Genomic DNA, 24,614 nt, shown 5'->3' on the forward strand with positions numbered 1-24,614 from the left:
GGCGCGGCCCAGCCCTAGGCCGCGCGGCCCTGGTGTGTGGGGCCCTCGTGTGGCCCCCGCGTTGCCCTTCCGCCTACTTAAAGCCTTCGTCGCGAAACCCCCGGTACCGAGAGCCACGATACGGGAAACCTTGCGAGACGCCGCCGCCGCCAATCCCATCTCGGGGATTCTGGAGATCACCTCCGGCACACTGCCGGAGAGGGGAATCATCTCCCGTAGGACTCTTCACCGCCATGGTCGCCTCCGGAGTGATGAGTGAGTAGTTCACCCCTGGACTATGGGTCCATAGCAGTAGCTAGATGGTTGTCTTCTCCTCATGTGCTTCATTGTCGGATCTTGTGAGCTGCCTAACATGATCAAGATCATCTATCCGTAATTCTATATGTTGTGTTTGTCGGGATCCGATGGATAGAGAATACTATGTTATGTTGATTATCAATCTATTACCTATGTGTTGTTTATGATCTTGCATGCTCTCCGTTATTAGTAGAGGCTCGGCCAAGTTTTTACTCTTAACTCCAAGAGGGAGTATTTATGCTCGATAGTGGGTTCATGCCTCCATTAAATATGGGACGATGACGGAAAGTTCTAAGGTTGTGGATGTGTTGTTGCCACTAGGGATAAAACATTGATGCTATGTCCGAGGATGTAGTTATTGATTACATTACGCACCATACTTAATGCAATTGTCCGTTGTTTTGCAACTTAATATCGGAAGGGGTTCGGATGATAACCTGAAGGTGGACTTTTTAGGCATAGATGCACGCTGGATAGCGGTCTATGTACTTTGTCGTAATGCCCAATTAAATCTCACAATATTCATCATATCATGTATGTGCATTGTCATGCCCTCTCTATTTGTCAATTGCTCGACTGTAATTTGTTCACCCAACATGCTATTTATCTTATGGGAGAGACACCTCTAGTGAACTGTGGACCCCGGTCCATTCTTTTACATCGAATACAATCTGCTGCAATACTTGTTTTATTGTTTTTACGCAAACAATCATCATCCACACTATACATCTAATCCTTTGTTACAGCAAGCCGGTGAGATTGACAACCTCACCTGTTTCGTTGGGGCAAAGTACTTTGGTTGTGTTGTGCGGGTTCCACGTTGGCGCCGGAATCTCCGGTGTTGCGCCGCACTACATCCCGCCGCCATCAACCTTCAACGTGCTTCTTGGCTCCTCCTGGTTCGATAAACCTTGGTTTCTTTCTGAGGGAAAACTTGCTGCTGTGCGCATCATACCTTCCTCTTGGGGTTCCCAACGAACGTGTGAGTTACACGCCATCAATCGCCAGGTGGTCATACTTATTTATTGGTAGAAGTCGACAAATTCACCAAGTGGATTGAGGCCATACCAGTAACCAACCAAACAGATACAACGACCGTCAAGTTCTTCAAAGGAATCACCTGTCGTTTTGGTGTACCTCACAGTATCATCACACACAATGGAACCAATGTTGCGTCCAAGGAATTCCACGAATTCTTTGAAGATAACGGCATCAAGCTCAGTTTTGCCTCGGTTTCGCACCCCCAAACCAATGGGCAAGTGGAAATGATCAATGGTTTAATCTACGACGGCATTAAAATACGTCTCACGACAGCAACTAGAGCTTGGGTCGAAGAATTGCCATCGGTACTTTGGAGCCTGTGGACCACGCCGAATAGATCAACGCAGTATACTCCCTTCTTCCTTGTGCACGGAGCCGAAACTGTTCTGCCTGCCGATGTTCGTTTCGAAGCACCGCAGGTCGTCGCATATAAGGAGATAACCTCTATTCAAGCATTACATGATGCTGTGGACCTTGTTGACGAAGCTCGAGACATTGCTTTGGCGAGAATAGTAGTATATCAGCTGGCGATACGAAATTATCACAGTCGAAGAGTGCACACTCGAAGTTTTGACGTAGGCAACTTAGTACTACGCTTAAAGCAGAAAGGACATCTGAAGCTCGAATCTCCATGGGAAGGAACTTACATCATTACCGAAGTCATCCCAGGAGGATCTTATCGCATCAAGAATACTACAATAGGACAGGTGGAAGGTAACCCATGGAATGTTGCACAATTGCGACACTTCTATGCTTAGATCTCGTCATTTTATGCTTTTTTACAAATAAGGCTCCTTAGCAACTTTCGTAATAATGTATACCCTAGTTGCATATTATAAATAAAATTTCTAGCTCAGTCTATAGAATTGTTATTTCACCTGACCAAATGTTCGGGAGCTCTTCGAAGTTATCATTTACTATTACTCCCATCGGGAGCAATGATTTAGCGACATACCACAGCTTACCCGGCAATACTCAGGGGCTGCAAGGTCTTCTGAGGTTTTCGTCAAGAGCCTCAGGGAACATGCGAGTGCTATAATTGACGAAAATCTTTATACAAAAGTAAAAAACTAGAATACTTCCACCAAGCCTCAGGGAACATGCGAGTGCTGCAATTAGTGGATTATATAAATAAGAAAGGCTCGCGCCGGTGCACCGTGATGTCTATGCACGCTTCTATTCTTGTAGACAATGTTGGGCCTCCAAGTGCAGAGGTTTGTAGAACAACAACAAGTTTCCCTTAAGTGGATCACCCAAGGTTTATCGAACTCAGGGAGGTAGAGGTCAAAGATATCCCTCTCAAGCAACCCTGCAATTACGATACAAGAAGTCTCTTGTGTCCCCAACACCCCCAATACACTTGTCAGGTGTATAGGTGCAATAGTTCGGCGAAGAGATAGTGAAATACAAGTAATATGGATGATTATGAGTGGTAATTGCAATCTAAAATAAAAATGGCAGCAGGCAAACATGTAGCAGAACTGGTTGTAAACGGTATTTCAATGCTTGGAAACAAGGCCTAGGGATCATACTTTCACTAGTGAACACTCTCAAGAATGATACCATTTACACAAATTCACTGCGTAGGCCTGCATAAGCATTCCTTAAAGTTCACATTCCCAATGTATGGGCACCCACGCTGTCACTTTGAGCATACAAAGATGGTACTGACCAGACACCACAATTCATAAGTATTTCTATAAATTAAGCTTAAGAAACAAACACGGTGTGCACACCGTCACCTTCACACCATTGGACAAGGTGTCCCCGGAGATCACATAATAAAACCACTTGAGTAGACCAATAGTTGAAGAATAACATCTACTTATTCAACTAGATTACAAAGCTCATGATCACATAAAAATCATACATGGAGAGATAGATAAACCAAATAGCTACCGGTAAAGCCCTCAACCTCGGGGGAGAACTACTCACTCCTCATCATGGGAGTCAGCAATGGCGATGAAGATGGCGCTGGAGTCGATGGAGATGGCACCGGGGGAAATTCTCCGTCCCGGCAGGGTGACAGAAAAGAGACTTCTGTCATGGGCGGAGGCTTATTGATTTAGGTTTTTCTCGAGATCGTGAATAAATAGGCGAAAGGGCGAGGTCGGTGGAGGCCAGGGTGGCCCACACCACCCCTTGGCGCGGGCCCAGGCCAGGCCGCGCCAAGGCATGGTCTGGCCAACCTGCGCCTCCTCTTCACCCCCTCTGGACTCTGTCTTTTTTACGGTAAAATATTGACTTCGGCTTTTGTTTCTTCCAATTCCGAGAATATTTCTTATACAACTTTTCTGAAATACAAAACAACAGAAAACAGGGAACTGGCACTGTGGCATCTTGTTAATAGGTTAGTGCTGGAAAATGTATAAAAGTGCAACGAAGTGTGAGCAAAACATAGGAATTGGTGTAAAACAAGCATGGAGAATCAAAAATTGTAGACATGTTTGCGACGTATGAGCATCCCCAAGTTTAACTCCTGCTCTTCCTCGAGTAGGTAAGTGATAACAAAAATAATTTTTGAGATGACATGAAGCCAACACAATCTTGATGAAGTTATTTTAAAGCATTGTAAGCTGGGATCAAAGTACTCTAAACATAGGCATGATAGATATATTTCTAACAATAGAACTTAGCAACTATGTTATAACATGAGAAGTAACTCGAACAAAGGATCATAAATAATTATGCATTGAAAGCAACTATTTGTTTTTGAGCATAGAGAAAGCGTAGCAAAGTGGTACTCAGCATGTCATTTATGAAGTAGCAAAACATAAATGCTAGGACACCTTTATAGTTCAAAGGGTGACTAGATACAAGCAATTTCATAACAAGCAATATCATAATCATGAATCAATCAATAATAATTTTGGGACTATCCACATTATACTAAGAACTGCTCCATAAAGGCGAGAGCGGCGCTTCAATACCTCGATGGGGGTGCTAGAGTCGATGAAGAAAGTATTTGCAAGCTTCCCAAGAGTCTTGTTCTGATCCAGCTTGGGGAACATTAACAAGAATAGCTTTGACAAAGCAACCTTAGCCTTCTTTAGAAGATCCTGGATCTGTTCGCTGGACTCCACGACAAAGGAAAGAGCATCCGACATGGAATCCACCCTGAGCTTGTTGGTACGATCGACAAGCATGTCGGCAATACCTAAAATATTACGGAAAGCAATTCATTAGAATGATAAAATATCACACGGAAAGAAGAAATAAACGAGGCAAAGAAGTTTTACCTAGCAATCTCTCGATGGATTTGCGAAGAGCGCCCTCTTTCTTGTATGCTTGGGCCTGAGCTTTAAGCCTCGACTGCTCCTCATCCTTCATCATCTTCTTCAGCTGCTTCAGCTCCTCCTTCAGGATCACATTCTCTTTCTGAACTTCGGCTGCCAACCTATTTGCTTCCTGCAATTGATCAGTGGAAGACTTGGAAGCTTCACGGAGTTGAGCGTTCTCTGCTTCCATACGAACAAATTGATTAGCAAAATCCACCACAATATTGACTGCGGCGTGAATCGGCTGCAACAAAGGAATCGAAGGATTATGTCAGAATATGCTACAAGACTATCATAGCCTATACTCGGCTTCGACCAGCCAACTATCGGCTTGGGGGCTGCTGGGTACAGATTATTGAAAGGAAAAACACTTACATGATCGTTCGACGGTAGAGGAATGGAAGCGCTTGCTGAAGGAGCAACCGAAGAAGCTTTGACCTTGGCTACGACTTTCCTTGGAAGGAGAGGAACGACTGATTCATCTTCGGGAGATAAGGGCGTCGACTCCTTCGTCGATTCTGGATTGTCAGAACTAATCTTCGTCTTCTTCAGAGGAGGAGTGTCTTTGTCTTCATCAGAACTATTCAAACAAACATGGATCGTGATGAGGTGAAGATTACCAGAAAGTATTAAGGAAGAAACGTAAGTGAAAAGAAACTTACGATACTTCAGAGGAGGAGCGTCTCTGTCTTCTATGTATTATGTTGTAGTGCCCAAACAAATCTCATAGTAATCATCTTGTCATGTATGGTCAATATTCTGTCAATTGCCTAGCTGTAATTTGTTCACCCAACATGCTATTTATCTTTATGGAGAGACACCTCTAGTGAACTATGGACCCCGGTCCTTTCCTTTACACTGATAAATTCAGCCGCTGCAATCCTGCTCTGTTACTCACTGCAAAGCTCTGTTCTCTTTAATTACTGCAAACATCTCCTTCCACTCAATACATTTAATCCTTTGTGTTTAGCAAAACCGGTGAGATTGATAACCTCACTGTAAGTTAGGGCAAAGTATTTTGGTTGTGATGTGTGCATGTTCCACGTTGTTGCTGACGCCGGTAGTGCGCCCTGCAAATAGTCAGCTAGCAACACCTTTAGAAGTCATGCCTTTCTCCTACTGGTCGATTAAACCTTGGTTTCTTACTGGGGGAAAACTTGCTACTGTGCTCATCATACCTTCCTCTCGGGGTTCCCCAACAGTGTGAAGTCAGAGTTACGATAAGCACCATCAACGGTAATGCTCACCTTCATTGGTGCTCTTAATAGAGGAGGTCTCCTCCAACACACCTTAACACGAGACAAAGATGCCGGAAAACATACCCTCAACAACATGATTGCAATCGGTAGCTCCTACGCTGCAGCAGATGGCGATGCCGGAGGCTCCTCCAAGCTGTGGAGGTAACAAACTTGCCACAAAAAGGGCAACAAACAGAAGAATCAGCCCAATGACCATAAGGATCCAACATGGTGGCCATGGCATTCCAGCAGAGAGGCCAAGGCGGAAGCAGAGGCTGCGGACGTGGATGCAGAAGTGGTAGGGGCCAACAACGCAGCGATAGCGCTGCATCTACCCGGAATTCTCCCTCCCAAACCTCTGGATGCTTTACAGGAGCATAATTAGCCGTAGCTTCAGCCTTATCAGCAGAGGTAACTTCCACCCCATCCTTCCCCTTGGCATCATCAGCCGCAGCGCGGAAATTCCCACATGTACTCTGTTCTCTACGCTCGATGCTAATGCAGATAACTTCTTCGGGAGTTTTTTTCGGGAGCAAAGCCAGGAGGAGGTTGTTGACCAGCCGGAGATGGTTCAGGAGGAGATGTAGATGTACTCGGAGGAATTATTGGGTGTTTGGAGCAACAATGGCTAGAGATGACTTCAGGAAGGATGTGATCTTCATTTGGGATTTGCTCCGGGAGGAAACAACCTTCTGGTATCTGATAAGACAAAAACACAAATTTAGAATGGACTACAACAAAAACAGATAATGCAGTCAGGAGTCAGAACTTACGTAGCTCCAGGAAGAACATGATTGGAACCCTTGCCGGAAGTTTCCAGCATGTTGATACGGTCGCGCTCAACGCGTTTAGAGTCAAGGCAATGAAGAACTCCACCTTGAGAAGTTTTGGGCTTCTTAGCGGAATTTTCCGCCCCAGTTGCTGCTTCCGGACCTAAGGATCTGCCCCTCGAGCATTTAGAAGATCGATGGACGTACTTCTCCGTTTCATCTTCCTACTCGTCGTCTTCTCCTTACGAAGCATCATGCGCCCTGCCAGAGTCCGTTGGAGCTATCTGGAATATTTCACCAGAATCCTCCTCTGCCAAAGAGTTAAGCTGGAGGAAAGATACAAAGTGTTAGAAGCAAAACTTCAAGCTAAAAAGGTAAAAGTCCAAATACAATGATGACAATATGACTCACCGGAGGGTAGTTTTCGTTGAGACAGATATCCTTGACGATCTCATGGGTGTTTTGGTCCTGGGTCACCCTTTATAACGTCCAGATCCTCTTGTTCAGGGAATCAGCCGAAAGATTGTTCTTCGTGACTCGCACGGGTCATTGGCGTCGAAGTATGCGCAGATGAGACGTTTGTGGAACTGGAGGGTTGGATCCGTCATGTGAACCAACTCAGGGTCAGATCATTTTTGGTCAGCCCATCATGCGTCAGCTTCGATATCCTACAAGCCATCTTGTCTAGATCCGGAAACTGGGTAAGGTCCGAAATGTAGCTCCAAGAATCCTTCTCCCGTGGAGGGATGTTGATGAAGACAAGGAGGCTAGAGGGATGCTCCAGAGCGTTTTCGTTCTTTATATAGAACCACTCGGCATTCCAGTATCGGACGGATTCATGAGTGGACATTGGTGGAAACAATATCTTTGGTCGAAGGACGAAGGACACACTCCCGCAATTCACCATCACCTTCTCCTTCGTCTCCTTCTTGATACGATAGAAGAATTGAAAAATGCACACTCTGGGCAGATCCCAGGTGGCCCTCGCAGAGAGTGGCAAAGTTGGAGAGGATGGTGTAGGTGTTGGGGAAGATGTTATTTGGCTGCAACCCATAAGTGTTCAAAACCTCCAGAAGGAAGTCGGAGGGTGGAGGGGAGAGCCCTCGCTCTACTCAGGCCTTGGTGAAGACCCGCTCGTTGACCTCCAGAGCGGGTGTGGAGCTGCCCTTGACGAACCTGCTAGAGTCCGGAGCTATGAAGCCCTCGTCCTGGAGAGTCTTCAGGTCGAAATCCGACAGGTTGGAGGGCCACCACTGCCCTTTATCCCCTTCCCTCTCTCTGACCTTGAAATCTTTCTTCATTTCTGCCTCCTTTACCTTGTCTGCCATTCGAGCTTACCATTCTAGCTCTTCTCGAACTTCCGCCTCAGTTGGAACCTTTCCAAGGGGGTTGCTGGAGGATTCAGAGTAACGTGAGGCTAAGCTTATGTTGGAAAGATGTGGAGGAAGAAATGATAAAGGCGAAACATTTAAAGGCTCCGATTGACTGGGTGAGGCCGGAGTGTTTTCAATGGCAGCATGAGGGGAGTTTTGAGACATGTTTCCGGATGCAAGTACAGTTCTAGAAAGGTTAAGTAAGAAGTAATCGGATCCTACTACTCCATCTTTTACAAGTTCAGCGAGACTTATCGGCAATGGCGTGGCGGTTCCTCGTTGTCGCCGATGAGGATGGAGAGCTTGGAAGATTGAGGAAAACTCCGGGCGCGACCACGAATTGGCGGCGGAAGAAAATTCCCGGTCAACCGCGCCCAAATCGGGAGCAGACATACCTTAGAGCGGTGGCAGATGAAGTTTGCTCGGAGAAGTCCCCGGCGATCAGATCTGGTGGGCGACGTTGGCGGGAGGAAGAAGACAGCACGAAGGAGTGTTGTGAAAAGTGAAGAATGACAGCAGATTTTGGATACTTATAGGCCAAACCTTGAGATTCGTGCGCTGGATCCTACGGTGGGAGCTAAGCAGTCGCACCGTTATATTTCCGCCACATGTCCTAGGTCAAGAGCGATAAAACTGCGGTGGTGGTGTTCCAACTTCAAGATTCCGATTTACCCGAGAAACTTCTCTCTACGGAAAATTTTGCGCGGGAATTTAGGAAATCGTGCGGTGCAAGAGGCGCGAAATCAGTGCATTTACCGTTGCCAAAGAATGTGATTCATGGAATTTCTGGCCTCTTAGAGGTCGGAAATAAAGATTGGTTTGGAAGCCCTTCGAGATTCTCTCCGGATGAAAGTGGAGCGGAAGCTGGATGTCAGAATGGCGAATCTTGAAGAACTTCGGGGGCTACTGTTGGGGACATGCCAATTAGGTGTACCACGATAGGGTCCTAATTTTGGTAAGCCCAGATATCCCAAATATGGTGGTGAGGCATACAGCCCACCGGCGACCCAGTTACTAAAGAATTCAGAGGTAGGATCCGGCCTAGAGACGAAGCTATTGGATCTGGCCCATGGTAAAAGGCGGTCGGATCTGTGACGGCGCAAGAAAAGGAATCTTTTACGTAGTCTAGGCTTAATCGTATCCGACTAGATCTCTATCTCTTGTAACCCTAGATCCGGAGCCTTTATAAGCCGGATCATAGGAGGTCTTGCGACAAGACACAACTCATTGTAATCACGGACATGTTGCCTTATAGTGAATTATAGCAACACGTAGGATCTCACCGCCGTTGTAAGATCCGAAGCTGGGTAACTCGTGTGACACCGTCCCGGACATCCCTCTCCTATGGCTCCCTCTCTCGCTCCCCTCCGTGAGGCACCCCTCACCGGAGGTACGTCGAACACGCAACGACAGTCGGCCCTCTGTTGCCACTCCCGCTCCCGCTGTCGTGGTACATGCGAGCAAGGCAGGGAAGAAGCATGCATCGAAGAAGCCGACAAAGAAGGCGTCTTTGGCTGCTCTGCCTGAAGCCATTGACGGCGCCTCCACCCACCAAGCGTTCGAGCGCGATTCCCTAGGTATCAAATTACCCCTACTTTTTCTTGAATTTCCGTCGATTGGAAGTTTATTTCTCCGTGTCGTAGGGAGAACGAGGAGCCGGTTTCGGCGGTGGTGGTGACACTACGACTTGATCCTTCATCGATCTGCATCACAATTTCTCTTTTGGTTTGCTGGCTATTAGTGCGTCGTGTTTAGCAGCTGATCGCGTAGATGCACGATGAATTTGGTTGTTTAAAACATTTGCATAATATCACGTATCGTCGGATGCCTTTCAAAACTATACAAAACCCTGGTTTGCCATTCAGTTTGCAGATTTCATGCGTTTGCGCGCAAGGAATATGCGGTTATACCGCGCCAATACATGATATGCTCTATGGGCTTTCTTTTCCCGCAAATCGGATTTCTACGGCTGCAAACGTGTATTTACGGGTTGCGGTTTTAGGTTTTGATCGGTGTATTTTAGAATAAAACCCAAAAAAAAAAGGACGCGTCTAGCCAGCAAATGCTGGCTCGTTAGTCGCTTCCAGCCCTCAGTCCAAAAATAGAAAGTACTCAAACCCACCTATGTGAAAAAGAAAAAGGAACCACTCGGGTGCTAGTTTGGTAGATAGAGGCTACGTGCATTTAATGTCAAGCGATTTTTTTTTAAAAAGTCATAACTTTCAAACCATTGGTCGAAATTGCGATCCGTTTTCATCATTGGACCTCTCGCGACGAGATCTTCGAAACTAGATCCCATTTGTATATATTTCGACAAACTTTTTTTCGAAAACCAATTCAGTTATTCCGGAAAAGCAACTCTAGTATTATGGCGAAGCAATTTCGTACAAAGAGTTAGTTACACTATTTTTTTTGTATATTTTGTATCAACTTCATTTTTAAGATACTCAGTTAGCAACAACCCTCATCAACACTTGTATTGAGACATCAACTTTGCTCTACTAGCTGCTAGTCATACTGCGGCATATTCTAAGGGATGCAACTTATTGTATAAGATCGGCTCAGCTTGATAGCATTAAGGAAGTGGGATAATGACAAAACGGCTTATTTATGACAGATAATGGCTAACTCAAGGCATGGTTCATGGCATGGATAAATTAAAAAGGAACTTAAATAAGAACCACCAGCCAAACTTAATTACTCCAAGTGGCCAACTTAATCATAATAACATAGCAACTTGTTTAAGACAGATAATGGGCAACTCAAGGCATGGTTCATGGCATGGAAAAATCAGAAATCAACTTAAATAAGAACCACCAGCCAACTTAATTACTCCTAGTGGACAACTTAATCATAATAAAAGAACAACTTATTTAAAACATAGATAATGGCAACTCGTGACATCGTTCATGGCATGGAAAAATCAGAAAGCAACTTAAGTAACAACCACGAGCCAACTTAATTACTCATAGTTGACAACTTAATTATAATGACATAACAACTTATTTAAAACATGAATAATCGCTAACTCGTGGCATCTCATGGCATGGCAAAATCATAAAGCAACTTCAATAAGAATCACCAGCCAACTTAATTACTTCTAGTAGACAACTTAATCATAATGAGATAGCAGATTATTTAAAAGATGAATAATGGCCAACTCATGGCATGATTCATGGGATAGAAAAAATCAAAAAGCAACTTAAATAAGAAACACCAGTCAACTTATTTACTCTCAGTAGTCAACATAATCATATTTATAAAACAACTATTTTAAAAGATGAATAATGGACAAGTTATGCATAATTCATGGCATGGAAAATCAAAAGGCAGCTTAAACAAAACCACCAGCCAACTTAACTACTCCTAGTAATTAACTTAATCATAATGATAAAACAACTTAGTTGGAACATGAATAATATGCAACTTATGCATAATTCATGGACAAAGCAACTTAGTTAAATTCAGTAGCCAACTTAATCATGTTGACAAAGCAACTTAATTAAATCAGTAAGCAACTTAAGTATGTTGCTCAAAAAGCTATTACAACTCTGAGTTTACATCCATCTAGTTTACATCATATTGACCACGTATATAAACGCATCATGTATGAATGGTACAAGTACGCAATGCCAGTCTAGATCTTAACAGCAAATGACCAATGTTATTGAGATATAAAGTGGTTTTACAGGCTGGAAAATGAGAATAAAATGACTACCTTGTCTATCTTGAGACCACACCGATGGGCTCATGTGGTCGACGAATAAAACTCCATCAGGCACCTGGTACACTTGTTGATCGAGCTACATCCTTAGGTGCGAGAACAGCGGCATCCTCGGAAATCTGCGAGACAGGAGGAGAACAAACAGGAATGAAAATCTACCTGGCACATCCAACAGCAAATATCCAGCACTAGAGCACAACATGCACAATCGAAGCTACCTACTTCAACGTTTCCCACGCTATCCCACTCATGCACGCGCCCACAAAAGCGAAATGATTACACACCAAGTTAACTTCAGCGTTGCTTCGAAGAAATGCAGAAACAGACCGATTTTCACATCTGAACAATCCCACTAATGAAAATTCGCACTAATTACAAGAAACTGCCTTTTGGCTTTAGCAAACCACAACAACCACATTCCCTTTGACGTACATACAAAAGCCACTACTATTGCTTCATTCCATTATCGTGGTACTAGTGATTAAGCAAGGGACATAATGTGATACAATCTTAACAAAAGAACTATGATACCTCACTAGATCAGCAACTTAACAATCTTTAGCGGACAACATAGCAACAACCTATACACAACTTTACATTAAATTTCAGGTATTTTCACAGCACGCCCTACACCAACTCAATGATACGGGACATGTTAAAACCAACTTAATTCATTTCGCTAGCTAGCTTAGTAATGTCACAATAAAACACGTTGGTGGAACCAAACTTAATTCATTTAAGTACACCATATTGATAATACAACTTAATTAACCCAAATTAGCCAACTTATGCATGTTGCTCCAAAAAAAAAAAACAAATCCAACTAAACTATAAAAAACAACTTAAGCATGTTGCTGGAACCAACTTAATTCATTCCAGTAGCTAACTTAGGCATGTCCAATCACCGCTCGAAGAAAATTTCGTCTGATGGTGGATAAACAAAGGATGTACAGAGCTACTGAGAACCTTTTTCATCCAGGATACAGCTTCGCCACTGGATACAAGATCTCTATTCCCACAAAGGTATAACTATCAAACCTAATCCAAGATACTGAAGCTGCATCGTCCATGATAATCATTTTTCCTACACTAATCCTATGTCACCACGGTAGCGAATCCTAAAATTTGAAGATTCAGCCAAAGGAAAGTGTAACTGTAGTTACCAGAGCAGGACGATGGGCGCACCGCGCTGCTGGCCCGCGGCAAGGGCCCAATCCAGCTTGGTCGTCGCCGTCGATCGGCTCCAGCTCCAACCACGCCGGACCCTCCTCCTTCTCCTCACTCCTGACCCCCATCCCCGTCCCCCCCTCAGCGGCCGCCGCCGCCCGATGAAGCCCCGTTGGCAGCGAGATCGAGGCTCCCCGAGCGGGCGTTCTGGAGAGGAAGGCGAGGCGAGGCGGCGGAGGCCGTGGCCTAAGAAGGGCGCCGCGGCACGGCCACGCCGCCGCTTCCCCGCCGGCCGCCGCTGCGTAGGCGGAGGTGGTGGCCATCGAGACACGTTGGGTCTGACTCGGCGCGTCGTGGGAGCAGCGCCGGCAGCCAAGCCGCACGGCTATAGGGTTTCCGCGGGGATGAGCGTTGGGGGCGTGATGGCTTGGCGGCGGCGGGGAGCTGGCAGAGATGACCACGGCCGAGATTTTTCGGCGGGTGGCGACATCGGCGATGGCCAACGACAGTTGGACCTGTGGGTGGCTGCAGCGGCGCATCATGGGCGCGCGTGTGCGCCGAGGGAAGGATGAGATGTGCTGGGGGTTCGCAGGAGGATGCGACGACATAGTGGCACCAGCACATGGCGGCGGCCGGGAGCAGCGGGCGGCGCGGCGAGCAACGGCGGCGGCGGCGCGGTGGTATGATGTGAACGAGGGGAGGTCGCGTGTGTGCGATGAATGGGGAACGAAATGGGGAGAGAGAGTGGGGAGCAGTCGGCCACGTGGGTGTGCGGTAAAAACGACTCAGTCTGATCCTGCGGATCCGACGGACAAGAATCGAGGGCTCGATGGAGCAAACCAGCCACCGTGCACTTTTTAGCAATTGGGAAAAAAATTATTTGACGAGTTAAACCTTTTTACAGGATCTGCTAAGCCGATCAGCAAGCACGCCCAAACAGTCACTTCTGCGCTAACGTAATCGGGCTCACAGTTCCTTGCCGAAGCAGAACAACCCCATCCAGATTCAGAGTCCACACCACAGCAGCACAACCAGGAGAAAAATACTCTGAAAAAAACCCGGAAAAACGCGAAGGCAGGGTCTCTGCAAGTCGTCCGCCAACCCCCATCTATCCCCGTCCCGTCCCGGATCCACACCACCGCCGCGATGCCGGCGTTCAAGGCCCCGGCGCCGGGCTTCTCCGTCCGCTTCAGCCCGTTCCACGAGAACCGCCTCCTCGCCGCCACCTCGCAGCACTTCGGCCTCGTCGGCAACGGCCACCTCCTCGTCCTCGACCTCTCCGCCGCCGGGCCCGGCGGCCCCGGCCTCGCTCCGCTCTTCTCCTTCCCCACCTCCGACGCGCTCTTCGACTGCGCCTGGTCCGAGTCGCACGACTCCCTCTGCGCCGCCGCCTCTGGGGACGGCTCCGTGCGCCTCTTCGACGTCACGCTCCCGCCCGCGCAGAACCCCGTCCGCCTCTTCCGGGAGCACGCGCGGGAGGTCCACGGCATCGACTGGAACCCCGTCCGCCGCGACGCCTTCCTCTCCGCCTCCTGGGACGACACCCTCAAGCTCTGGTCCCCCGACCGCCCCGCCTCCGTCCGCACCTTCCGGGGCCACGAGTACTGCGTCTACGCCGCCGCCTGGTCCGCGCGCCACCCGGACGTCTTCGCGTCCGCGTCCGGCGACCGCACGGCGCGCGTTTGGGACGTGCGCGAGCCGGCGCCCACCCTCGTCATCCCGGCTCACGACCACGAGGTGCTCTCCCTCGATTGGGACAAGTACGACCCTTCCATCCTAGCCACCGGCTCCGTTGACAAGTCCATCCGCGTCTGGGACGTCCGCTCGCCGCGGGCGCCCCTCGCCCAGCTCGCGGGGCATGGCTACGCCGTCAAGCGCGTCAAGTTCTCGCCGCACCGCCAGGGCATGCTTATGTCCTGCTCCTATGACATGACGGTCTGCATGTGGGATTACCGGAAAGAGGATGCCCTGCTTGCCAGGTACGCCCACCACACCGAGTTTGTAGCCGGGATAGACATGAGCGTGCTCACCGAGGGGCTGCTCGCAAGCACTGGGTGGGATGAGATGGTTTATGTCTGGCCATTTGGGAGTGATCCCAGAGCAATGTAACACAACACATTTTGGTACGTCAATCTGTATCATGTCTGTCTAGTGTTACAATTGATTATACTAATACGTGGAAGTGAACACCTCGTGAGTTGATGTTGGAATAATGATATCATTGTTGCCTTTGCAAATTGTGTAAGTTCTCTCTATGTTGCGTTGGACTGTTCGGTACATTTCTACTCCTACTTGCTATCACCAGTATGTTTAGAATTTAGATGTTTGATGTTAGGAAAGATGTGTTAGAATTTTGATCTGGTAGTGGACACTAATCTTGCGAGGGCAGAGAAGAGAACTGTCGTTTGGCCCGATTCAGGCCCTGATGTTGTCATTCAGGAGCTTCAGCTTGAGCTATCTGTAATTCCTACTTCATAATAAAGGTCTATTTTTACCCGCAAAAAAAAAAAAAGACTGCTCTCTAGTGTCATATGGGTGGTTTCAATGTTTAGGGTGGACATAAGTGAGGTGGAATGGCAATACTGTTCTCAGATTTATATCATATGATTCGATGTGAATACTTGTGCTGTTGAGTAGGGTATGCATGGCTTGTTAGTTAAGCTCCACCATCAGGCTGCATCCTTATAGCCTGTTCCATCTCAGCTCATACATCAAGTCCAGAACTTTATATTACGCATTACACAAAATGACAGGTCCATTACAGAATGCTCTTATGGACTATGAGTTACGACAATTGTGCAGCATATAAAATCCAGATCATGCAATGCGAGAATGGACATTTCTCTATTGGTACAAGTTTTTTCTGGTGATTCTTATTGTCCTGAAGTAACAGCCTTGCCCATCTTGTCAATCGATAGTAGTAATATGTCAAACTTTGATCTAACAGAAAAATGCGGGAATTTCATGCAGCTTAAATAGATCTGTCCTATGTTTACCATATGGGCTAAATATAAGTAGAGTTAAATGTGTAGGTATTTTCTATGAACTTTAATTTCAGCGAGTCGCCCTAACGATTACTATATTTTGTAGCTTGTTTAGTGATTTAATCCTGTGGAGATGCCTTACTGTTGGCTTTTGTTGATGTTGTTACTTAGAGTGGCTAAATTTATGATTCCTGAGCACTATGATGAGAACACAGGCTGTTATTTACATTCCTGATCTGGAGTTTGTAGTATTTTATTTCCTTGTGTATTATTTATTCTATCTTCATTGTTGGTTAGTTAATGGTCCCTTAGCAAATATTTAAATCTGATGAATATCGTGTTCAGTTTATCATTTATATGGGTGGAAAGTACGTGATTAATCAAAGAGAGCCAAATTTGGAGGATTCGACTTGTTTGTGTTGTAGACCTCTAATGTTTTCAGGCGCTTTATTGCTGCCTTTTGCATTTATGCTTCTGTCTAAACTTTGAATTATGTAGAATTTTGTTGTTAGTTATTACATTAATTGATCTGTAGAATTATAAGATATATGTGTGTATAATGATATCATTGGACATAGTGATTTTTTATCTATGTTGTGTGATATGGTCATGTTGACATTCAAGCTCCACAAGTAGGCTGCATCCCTGCAAGCATGTTCCAGCTCAGCTGAAACCAATATAATATACTACGTGGCTATTTTTGTCTCCAAAAGCTAGATGATTATTATGCTTTTACTATGTATTGCTTTTTCATAAACTGTCATAAACTTATTATAGACATAACATAGTTTGTGGCATACATAAAGTCCAGAACTTTATATTACAAAAAATGACAGATGATTTATAGAATTCTCCTATGGACTATGAGTTAGGAGTGTTCACAAGCATATTAAATCTTGATCATACAATGCGAGAATGGACATTTTCTATTGGTACATGTTTTCTCTGGGGATTCTTAGTGTCCTGAAGTAACAACCTTGCCCATCTTGACAACCGGTAGCAGTAATATGTTGAACTTTGATCTATAATTCTGGAATTTCATGCAGTCCAACTAGATCTGTGCCTGGTTAACATATTGGGCAAATATAGGTAGAGTTTAAATGCTAAGTATCTACTTTGGAGTATGTATTTTAATATTAGCGAGTCACCTTAACGATTATATTATGTACTATCACTCCGTTCCATAATATAAGCCATTTTAGAAACTAAAATAGTTTGCTAAAACGGCTTATATTGTAGAACGCAGGTAGTACCTCTGATCCAAATTAGTTGTCGCAGGTTCGATGAACCTAGACAGATTTAGGCAACATTTTCCTAAATCTGCGACAATTAATTTGGATTAATTCGAGTAGCTTGTTTAGCGCTTTAATCCTTTGGAGATGCTGTACTGTTGCCTTTTATTGGTGTTGTGGTATTTAGAGTGGCTAAATTTAGGATTCCTACACTCTATGGTAAGAGCAGAGGCGGTTATCTACATTCCTGATCTGGAGTTTGTGGTATTTGATTTTTTAAATTCAAGCATGTCCTTTCCTTGTGTATTTTTTTGTTCTATCCAAATCAATACCCAGTTTATGGTTTCTTAGCAAATTTTCAAATCTGATGAATATGATGGTTAGTTTATCATCAGTATGGTTGGTAAGTATCCAATAAATCGAAGAGATGGTTGAATTTGGACAATTTGAGATGTTTGTGTTGTCAGCGTGTAATGTTTTCAAGTGCTTTGCATTTATGCCGCTGTCTGAACTTATATTTAGAACTTTGTTATAGTTACTATTATTAATGAATTGTAGATTAGCAGATGTATGTGTTTACATTGATACCATTGGATGTAATGATTTCTCAGCTATAAGTTGTGTGATATGGTCATGTTGGCATGGTAGATTCAGCATTATGGTCCTGGTAAGTTGTCACGCAATAGTAACTGATTGGTAATTGATCGACACATACACTCTGATAGAGCCTCTCCATCTGCATTATTTCTGACCGTAAGAGGTGCTATCTTATGTAGTGAGTGATGGTTTTGGATGCAAAAAATGAAGAAAATTATGTATTGCATGTGCGCTGTTATATATATGATTTTACAGATTAACCATATTACGCTGAGAAAGAATGTGGACCAGAAATGGAATCTTCAAAAGCTTCATTTAGGTGTGGAATGACTCCCGTTGGTTTGGCTCAATGTGGTTTTCAGTACTCTCAACCTACTGGATCTTCTTGTTCCAATTTTCTTTTGTGATAATCACATGTTTGCCACCATTTTTTCCAGCAATAACAGTGTTAAATTTTGGTACAGTACTTCATACTTTTGTCCAAGTGAGAAGAAAGCATTCGGGCCTATTCACGATTGATTGAACAGCCGAATCCATTGTACCTATAACCTATCCTGCTCCCTGATCCAGTTGTGCTACACGGCACTTGCTGTTTCTCCTCCGAGCATGTGTCAACGTTAACCAACAAAATGCAATACTCCCTCCAGCCCAAGTTAAGTGATGCAACCATGCACTATGTCCAGTACAAGCGTAGTATATAGCTGCATCAGTTAATTTGGGCCGGAGGCAATAACACATTTTTCTCAAACACGCATATGATATGAGTGTGCTTCACCACCAACGTGTATTACTGCCTCTGTATATAAAAGAAAATCTAAAGTTTGTCTAAGTTTAAATATACGGATCTTTCGACAAATCCAATCAATCAACTAGTGGGTTTTGCCTTTTCTTGATTCTAGGGTTGGGTAACCTCAACGCTTTTGTTTTTGAAAGCTCCGCGGGCAAATTTTACGTACTTGCTCAGCATGCCACCCCCTTCCCGCCCCCAAAAAAACCTGACCTTCTTTAACCTGCTTCGACTACGGAAACCACAAGAGGAAAACGGAACATGAGCGGGAATGTGGGAGTGCGTTGCTACGGATCTTGTAGGAGACTCGTGAGTGCGCTATTAGTGTATAAGGCGAGATCTCAAATGGCAAGGAAACTCAATGGTTCCGAAGCAGCGCTAATTTATTGCACACTGAACTAGATTGCAACAAGAAAAAAGAAAAGCACGGCTGTCATGTCGATGTGGAGACGCACGCAAAGCTATTAACTAGTCCCTCCGTGCACTAATATAAAATGTTTTAGATATTTTTAAAATAGACTAGATATGAACTAAAAGAAATGAACATACACATCTTACAATTCTGTACGGAGGAAGTAGTATGTAATGTTGATTTAACCAATCGATACTCAGTCGGTCGGTGGGTCACGGAGAAGTCTCAGTGGTGACAACCATTAATAAAAATATATTAGATTTGATAATTCTCAGTCGTCTAAAAATTAAGTAAATCTTAATTAACTTGATTACTGTCTGATCTGATCTGAGCCATCAAGATTCTTGCAGACTGCTGTTTTTTCGTATCAGCCAGCCTGAGCCTTTGAAGGTGTCTGGGCCTCTTTCCTTTCTTCCAAATGGGCTAAATGCTACAGTGTGAGGCTTCTACGGATGGGTTTTCTCCTTTTTGCTTGATTTTTTTTTGTTAATTTGCGTGCGTTTTCCTGTTGCTCTTGTTTAGTCTAAGAAGTGTATTAGGTTGTGTCACCTACAAGGCCTTTTAAAAATAAAATTATATGTAGCAGAAACTTTTAAACATCACCTTTTTAGGTTCACATTTTTTAGCACAACAGTTAAACATTAGCATGGCCACACCTGCACAAATAATATACTCCCTCCTCCCCAAAAAGAATGTCGCAAATTTGTCTAAATTTATCCGAGTTTAGATAAATCCACGATATCCTTTTCGGATCGGAGGAAGTATGTGTAACTCCAATGTTAGAACGAGCAAATGTGTAAACTCTTTTGTTTATTTATTCTCATATTTTTGTAGAAACAATTGTAGGTATATTTGAAAATAGGTTTTGATAATTCTCGATCGACTGAGATTTAAGTTAGATCTCGATCAACTCTTGTACCATCCAATTATGTCGTGATATGTGCTCACGTAGAGCTGCAACTGAGTTGCAGTTGAGGTTTCCTTCAGGCAAAGGGGCAAACATTCCATGCAAAGCATAGAGCAGGAATAGAACGGACCGCTTCAGGGATGTACTAAGAACTAGTTAGTTCTCAATTGATAGGACTAGATGTTTGCGTCATTCACGAGAACCAGATGTCGGCTTGTTAGAATATACTACCTCCGTTTCAAGGAATAAGGCGCACGCGTATTCCAAGACGAACTTTGACCATAAAAATTGAGCAACAAAATCTTGATTATATTATATGTAATGACGAACTTTGACCATAAAAATTGAGCAACAAAATCTTGATTATATTATATGTAATTAGCACCGTTGGATTCATATTGAAAAGCACTTTCTAATGATGTTAATTTCATACAAACACTCATTATATATTTGAAGCAATTCTTGGTCAAACAAAAAACACGTAAAACAAGGACGCCTTATTCCTTGAAACGGAGGTAGTATAGTCTAGCCCTTTTTAACAGTTTGAACTTTTCCAAAACTTGGCTCTAGTGCCTCTATTCAATATGATATCAAAATCAGGAGGTCTCAAGTTTAAACTCCCCTAACATACTATTTAATCTAAAAAATAGTTATGGGTTCCCATCTAACCCATGTCTATGATCTATAGGCTAGCCCTTTTCAACAGTTCGATCTTTAAAAAATCTTGGCTAATGCATCAATTCAATATGGCTCTCCGTCCGCAAAAGGAGAACCCCATTGCAGTGTGTCTTGTTCGACAGCCCGGGACAAGAGAGGTATACGGCAACTCCCACTGGCGAGGGCTCGGCGGCGGCGAAGGTGACATGCGCTGTACTCGTGCCGTCAAGGTCGCGTGAGTCAGAACTGTCATCGCCACATAGCCTATTTGACTTTTGCAAATAAGAAATGTGATATTTGCTTCAGCAGGCGTAGTGGAATGGTGTTGCAGCTTGTGGGAGAAAACTGCGAATCAAATAAACTCGGGACAAGCTATGGTGCATTTGCAGATCAAGTGCCTACTGATGAGCATACCTGTTTTCATGAATCTACCTTGATGTCAGTATACGCAGGGATGATGTATCTGTTCATCGGCATGAAGCAGGATATGAGTAATACGCTGGGATGTTTTTGCCTCCTCATGATCCCATCAGAATAATAAGTCACTGCAGTTTGCATACAAAAACACACAAAGTAGTATTTTCTGCCAGTATCATTTGAGTAATTAGGCACTTGATCTTTCCCTTTTTGCCAAAGTGTGAGAATGTTGCATGGGTGGTGCAAAGATGGTAGGTGAAGAATGCCCTTCGCCACTGAATTATCAGTTGATCAGCGGCTGGCTATCTTATGAAATATGAGACGCGGGGAATATGGAATACACACGCTTTGCTCAGTTGGTTCACAATGTGGTCGGACAGGCGAGGCAATACTTTTGTACATAATTTTATCTTGTTGATAGCCAAGGGCCAGCGTACTTTGCCAACTTTTGCACTTCTCTAATCCATCTTGAGCTTACTAATAATGCAAATTGTTGACTGGCCTTTGGTCCAAGGCTCCGCTAGCAATGCTATATATACTGCTAGGCTTTTCGACAAAAATATTAACATCGTATATAGAAGTTATTACGGGCATATTTAGGGTGGTATATGTAGTGGGCTAGTCATAATTTGACAGGAATACATGTAAGAAAATACCGGTCTACCCTCTAATTCCTCTGCTCTCATCCGTGGTGCCGCTCACAATAGCAATTGAGGCTAGAGGGTAGGGACCATTATATACACTGCTAATTCCGATTGTTAATCGTATACAGTTAGGATTCCAGAGATAGATTATCTGTTTAAACAAGACTCCTGATTATCATAACCAACCACGATCATTAGTAATCAGAGTTTGAGTCTAATACGATGTGTCCCTAATAACACACATGTGTGAGTCATGTGCCGTGTCTGATTTAAATTCCAATTCAAACACGCAGGCTTTCAACAATCCACAGAGCCAATCCTGTAGACAACCTGGTTTTCCGCTCTGTACTGTGCCCGGGCAAATAATAATTCCAGTAAGTATTAAACAAACTGTTATTTCCAGTACAGCCGTAACGGCTTCCTTGATCAAATTCCATCAAGTAAAAATGAGCATAACTTCCGTATTCCAAATTCCATAAAGAAGTATGAATAATGATAAAAGATTAAATGTTGCAAGCCACACTTGAATATAATTCCTACAATACACTCTTCCTTTCGTGTTGTGTTAACAAACAGGCTGAAACAGCTCGGCTTCAAACTGCCAGAAAATGGTGATTATCGAGCCTTTTTCACTTTCCTTTGCTGGGTGAAACATGAGCGATGAAAGCAGTACAAAAGACAAAAGAGTGAACTGCCAGAAAATGGTGAGCGTTAAGTTTCATGCACCCACCAGTATAATCAAATATTCGAAGTGATGAAGAGATGGTGGACAATATATGTACACTTCATGATAGAAAGAGGACAAGAACAATTTTGAATAAATTGTAAAAGCTGAGAATCTAATACCCCTGCTATGATATCATGCTAAAGGGTCATGCCTTAACGGCTCAACAAGTAAAACCAGAAGCTAGAACCGGTTTTTTCGAAACAGGGGATAAACGCTTGGCTTCTGCACTATATGATGCACACAACCCCTTTTCTTACGCGAGGTTTACAATCTAGTTTATTACAAATCACGGGTTGAATCAACCATCTAAACCAGAAAGTTATAATGTGTATATCTATCCATGCTGAACCATCTAGTATGCCACCATCCAGTCTGGTTGTAGATATCCATTTGCAGCCGGTTGCACCTAGAAATCATAGACTCCCGTTGATCCGCCGGAAGTAGGAAATATTAAAGTTGAATCCAGTGCGTAGTGTGGTGACCCCGGCATACCACTGCATGGTGTAGTATGCAAGTCTGATATAACACCAATGAAACACCGTTCCACTAGTATTATATCGCTCAGAGTGGTACAACAGAAACATATGCGGGTCCAAGGCATGTCTATAGAATTACAATATTGACTCTGTTACATAAGATCATCACAGCCTCCTACTTTACAATGAGGTAAAACTGCAAATCAACTTCAGAAGAATGACTCGTGATCTAGTCTTATCACGAACTCTATTTGTAGAGTAATTAACTAGCTATTGAGGCTATGAATAGATTCTGGCTAAATAGGAGCTATGTTTAGGAAGCTAGTTCCTTTCGTGGCTAATCTAGGTTTTCTCCTTGTTGGATGTGTATTTGACTCTTCTGAAAGGGTCCTGTCCCTTGAAGTAGTTGTTGACTCCTCGGCCTTCGAGTTGTATTGTAGATCCTCCTTCGATGCCTCCATATCTAAGCAGGGGATTTAAGAGTGGGATGAGTACGAGTGTACTCAACAAGTTCATTATAGGAAAGAGGTGTTTAATGCACTAGCTACGACATTAGACCGTAAAGTATAATACCAATGCAGGTTTTCATAACCATTTCTTCAAAAGGTTGCTTTTATTCGTAAGAACTATGTCCGTCAGCCTTCACCGGTTTACTAGAACTTCATGGAGCTCCTTTCCGGCCGCGTTCGCAGCTCCATATCCCGGAACAGTGGAGTGACAGTCACGATTCATTACACTCTGCAGAGGTGTGTTGCTTTACCCATAAGAGATCTTAACCTTGGTGCCAACCGGGTGATCTTCCCGTCCACACTTCCTATGGTGTGAGGCCCGGTATAAGGTCTAGCCAATCATGTTCCTCCGCTACCTCGAACACCCACCCTTTGATGCATACCCGACCCTGGGTCCTCGCCGGTCCCATTATTCCCACTCACGGGTGGACCCCGACCACGACAACAGTTTGGGACTCGTTAACCAAACTCCTTCGCCGGTAGCTGCAACCCATCATAGACCGCAATACCGTGGGGACTTAAGGCCTCCCCAGCCAACCGCTTGCACTTCGAGCGACAAGTGTCTACGGACTATGCCGTGGGGACTTAAGGCTTCCCCAGCCAACCGCTTGCCCTGACAGCTACAAGTGTCTACGGTAAAGCGCATCCGTTGATGAACGAGAGGTGGAAACACTTTTGACTACTCCGTCCCACTCCGGATCTTATGGTTAACACGGGTATTACGGCACAAGAATCATCTGGCGACATTTGTTGTTTAATCCTAGATGGATATAAACCCGTGCAATGGAACCTCCACCATATCAACACAATCCATGGTTCCATTGCCCACCACATAGTCATATTCATAGTTATGAAAGTAGTGGTTTTGATTTTTATGCAATAGTGATAACCATAGTACTTTGCAATTAATTTGATAGAAATACTCAAATGACATGAGCAAGTGATGAACTTGCCTTTCTTGACCGCAAGATTATGCGAGGCAAGGTCTTCGATACGTAATAACTCCAAATTCTGAAATAGCATCATCGTCCGGTAAGGAAGATGTTTAAAAGATTGGCAAGGATGCAATAATGCATAAGTATGAGATGCAATCGCTCTAAGCGTGACCTAACCCCGATGATTTAGGATTAGTGAGTTGTAATGATTGGTTTAGGGTGTGTTGCACTTTTAGAGTGATTCACATACAAGGTTCTTATTCAGGTGTGATTACTTGGTATTATCAACAGTAGACAATAAAGAATAATAATCAATTGAGCACACAAAGAATGATAATGGGCATAATGTTATCAAGTAAAGAACAGTGGTCAATTTTAGTACTAGATGGCATGGTTACAGATTAATTATCATATACTTCAAAAGAATAACTTTTGAAGAACA

At 44.1% G+C, this 24,614-nt stretch overlaps 1 protein-coding gene across 1 annotated transcript; it reads left to right on the plus strand.

Annotated features, from left to right (window-relative positions):
- Positions 1 to 13,989: 13,989 nt before the first annotated feature.
- LOC124686966 (peroxisome biogenesis protein 7-like) lies at positions 13,990 to 15,104 on the plus strand. The gene has a single exon (XM_047220829.1). The coding sequence runs from the start codon at positions 14,035 to 14,037 to the stop codon at positions 14,995 to 14,997; it is 963 nt and encodes a 320-aa protein (XP_047076785.1). The 5' UTR covers positions 13,990 to 14,034; the 3' UTR covers positions 14,998 to 15,104.
- The last annotated feature ends 9,510 nt before the right edge of the window (positions 15,105 to 24,614 follow it).

The sequence above is a fragment of the Lolium rigidum genome, chromosome 2 (assembly GCF_022539505.1).
Source record: "Lolium rigidum isolate FL_2022 chromosome 2, APGP_CSIRO_Lrig_0.1, whole genome shotgun sequence".
In the NCBI taxonomy this organism is placed as follows: Eukaryota; Viridiplantae; Streptophyta; class Magnoliopsida; order Poales; family Poaceae; genus Lolium; species Lolium rigidum.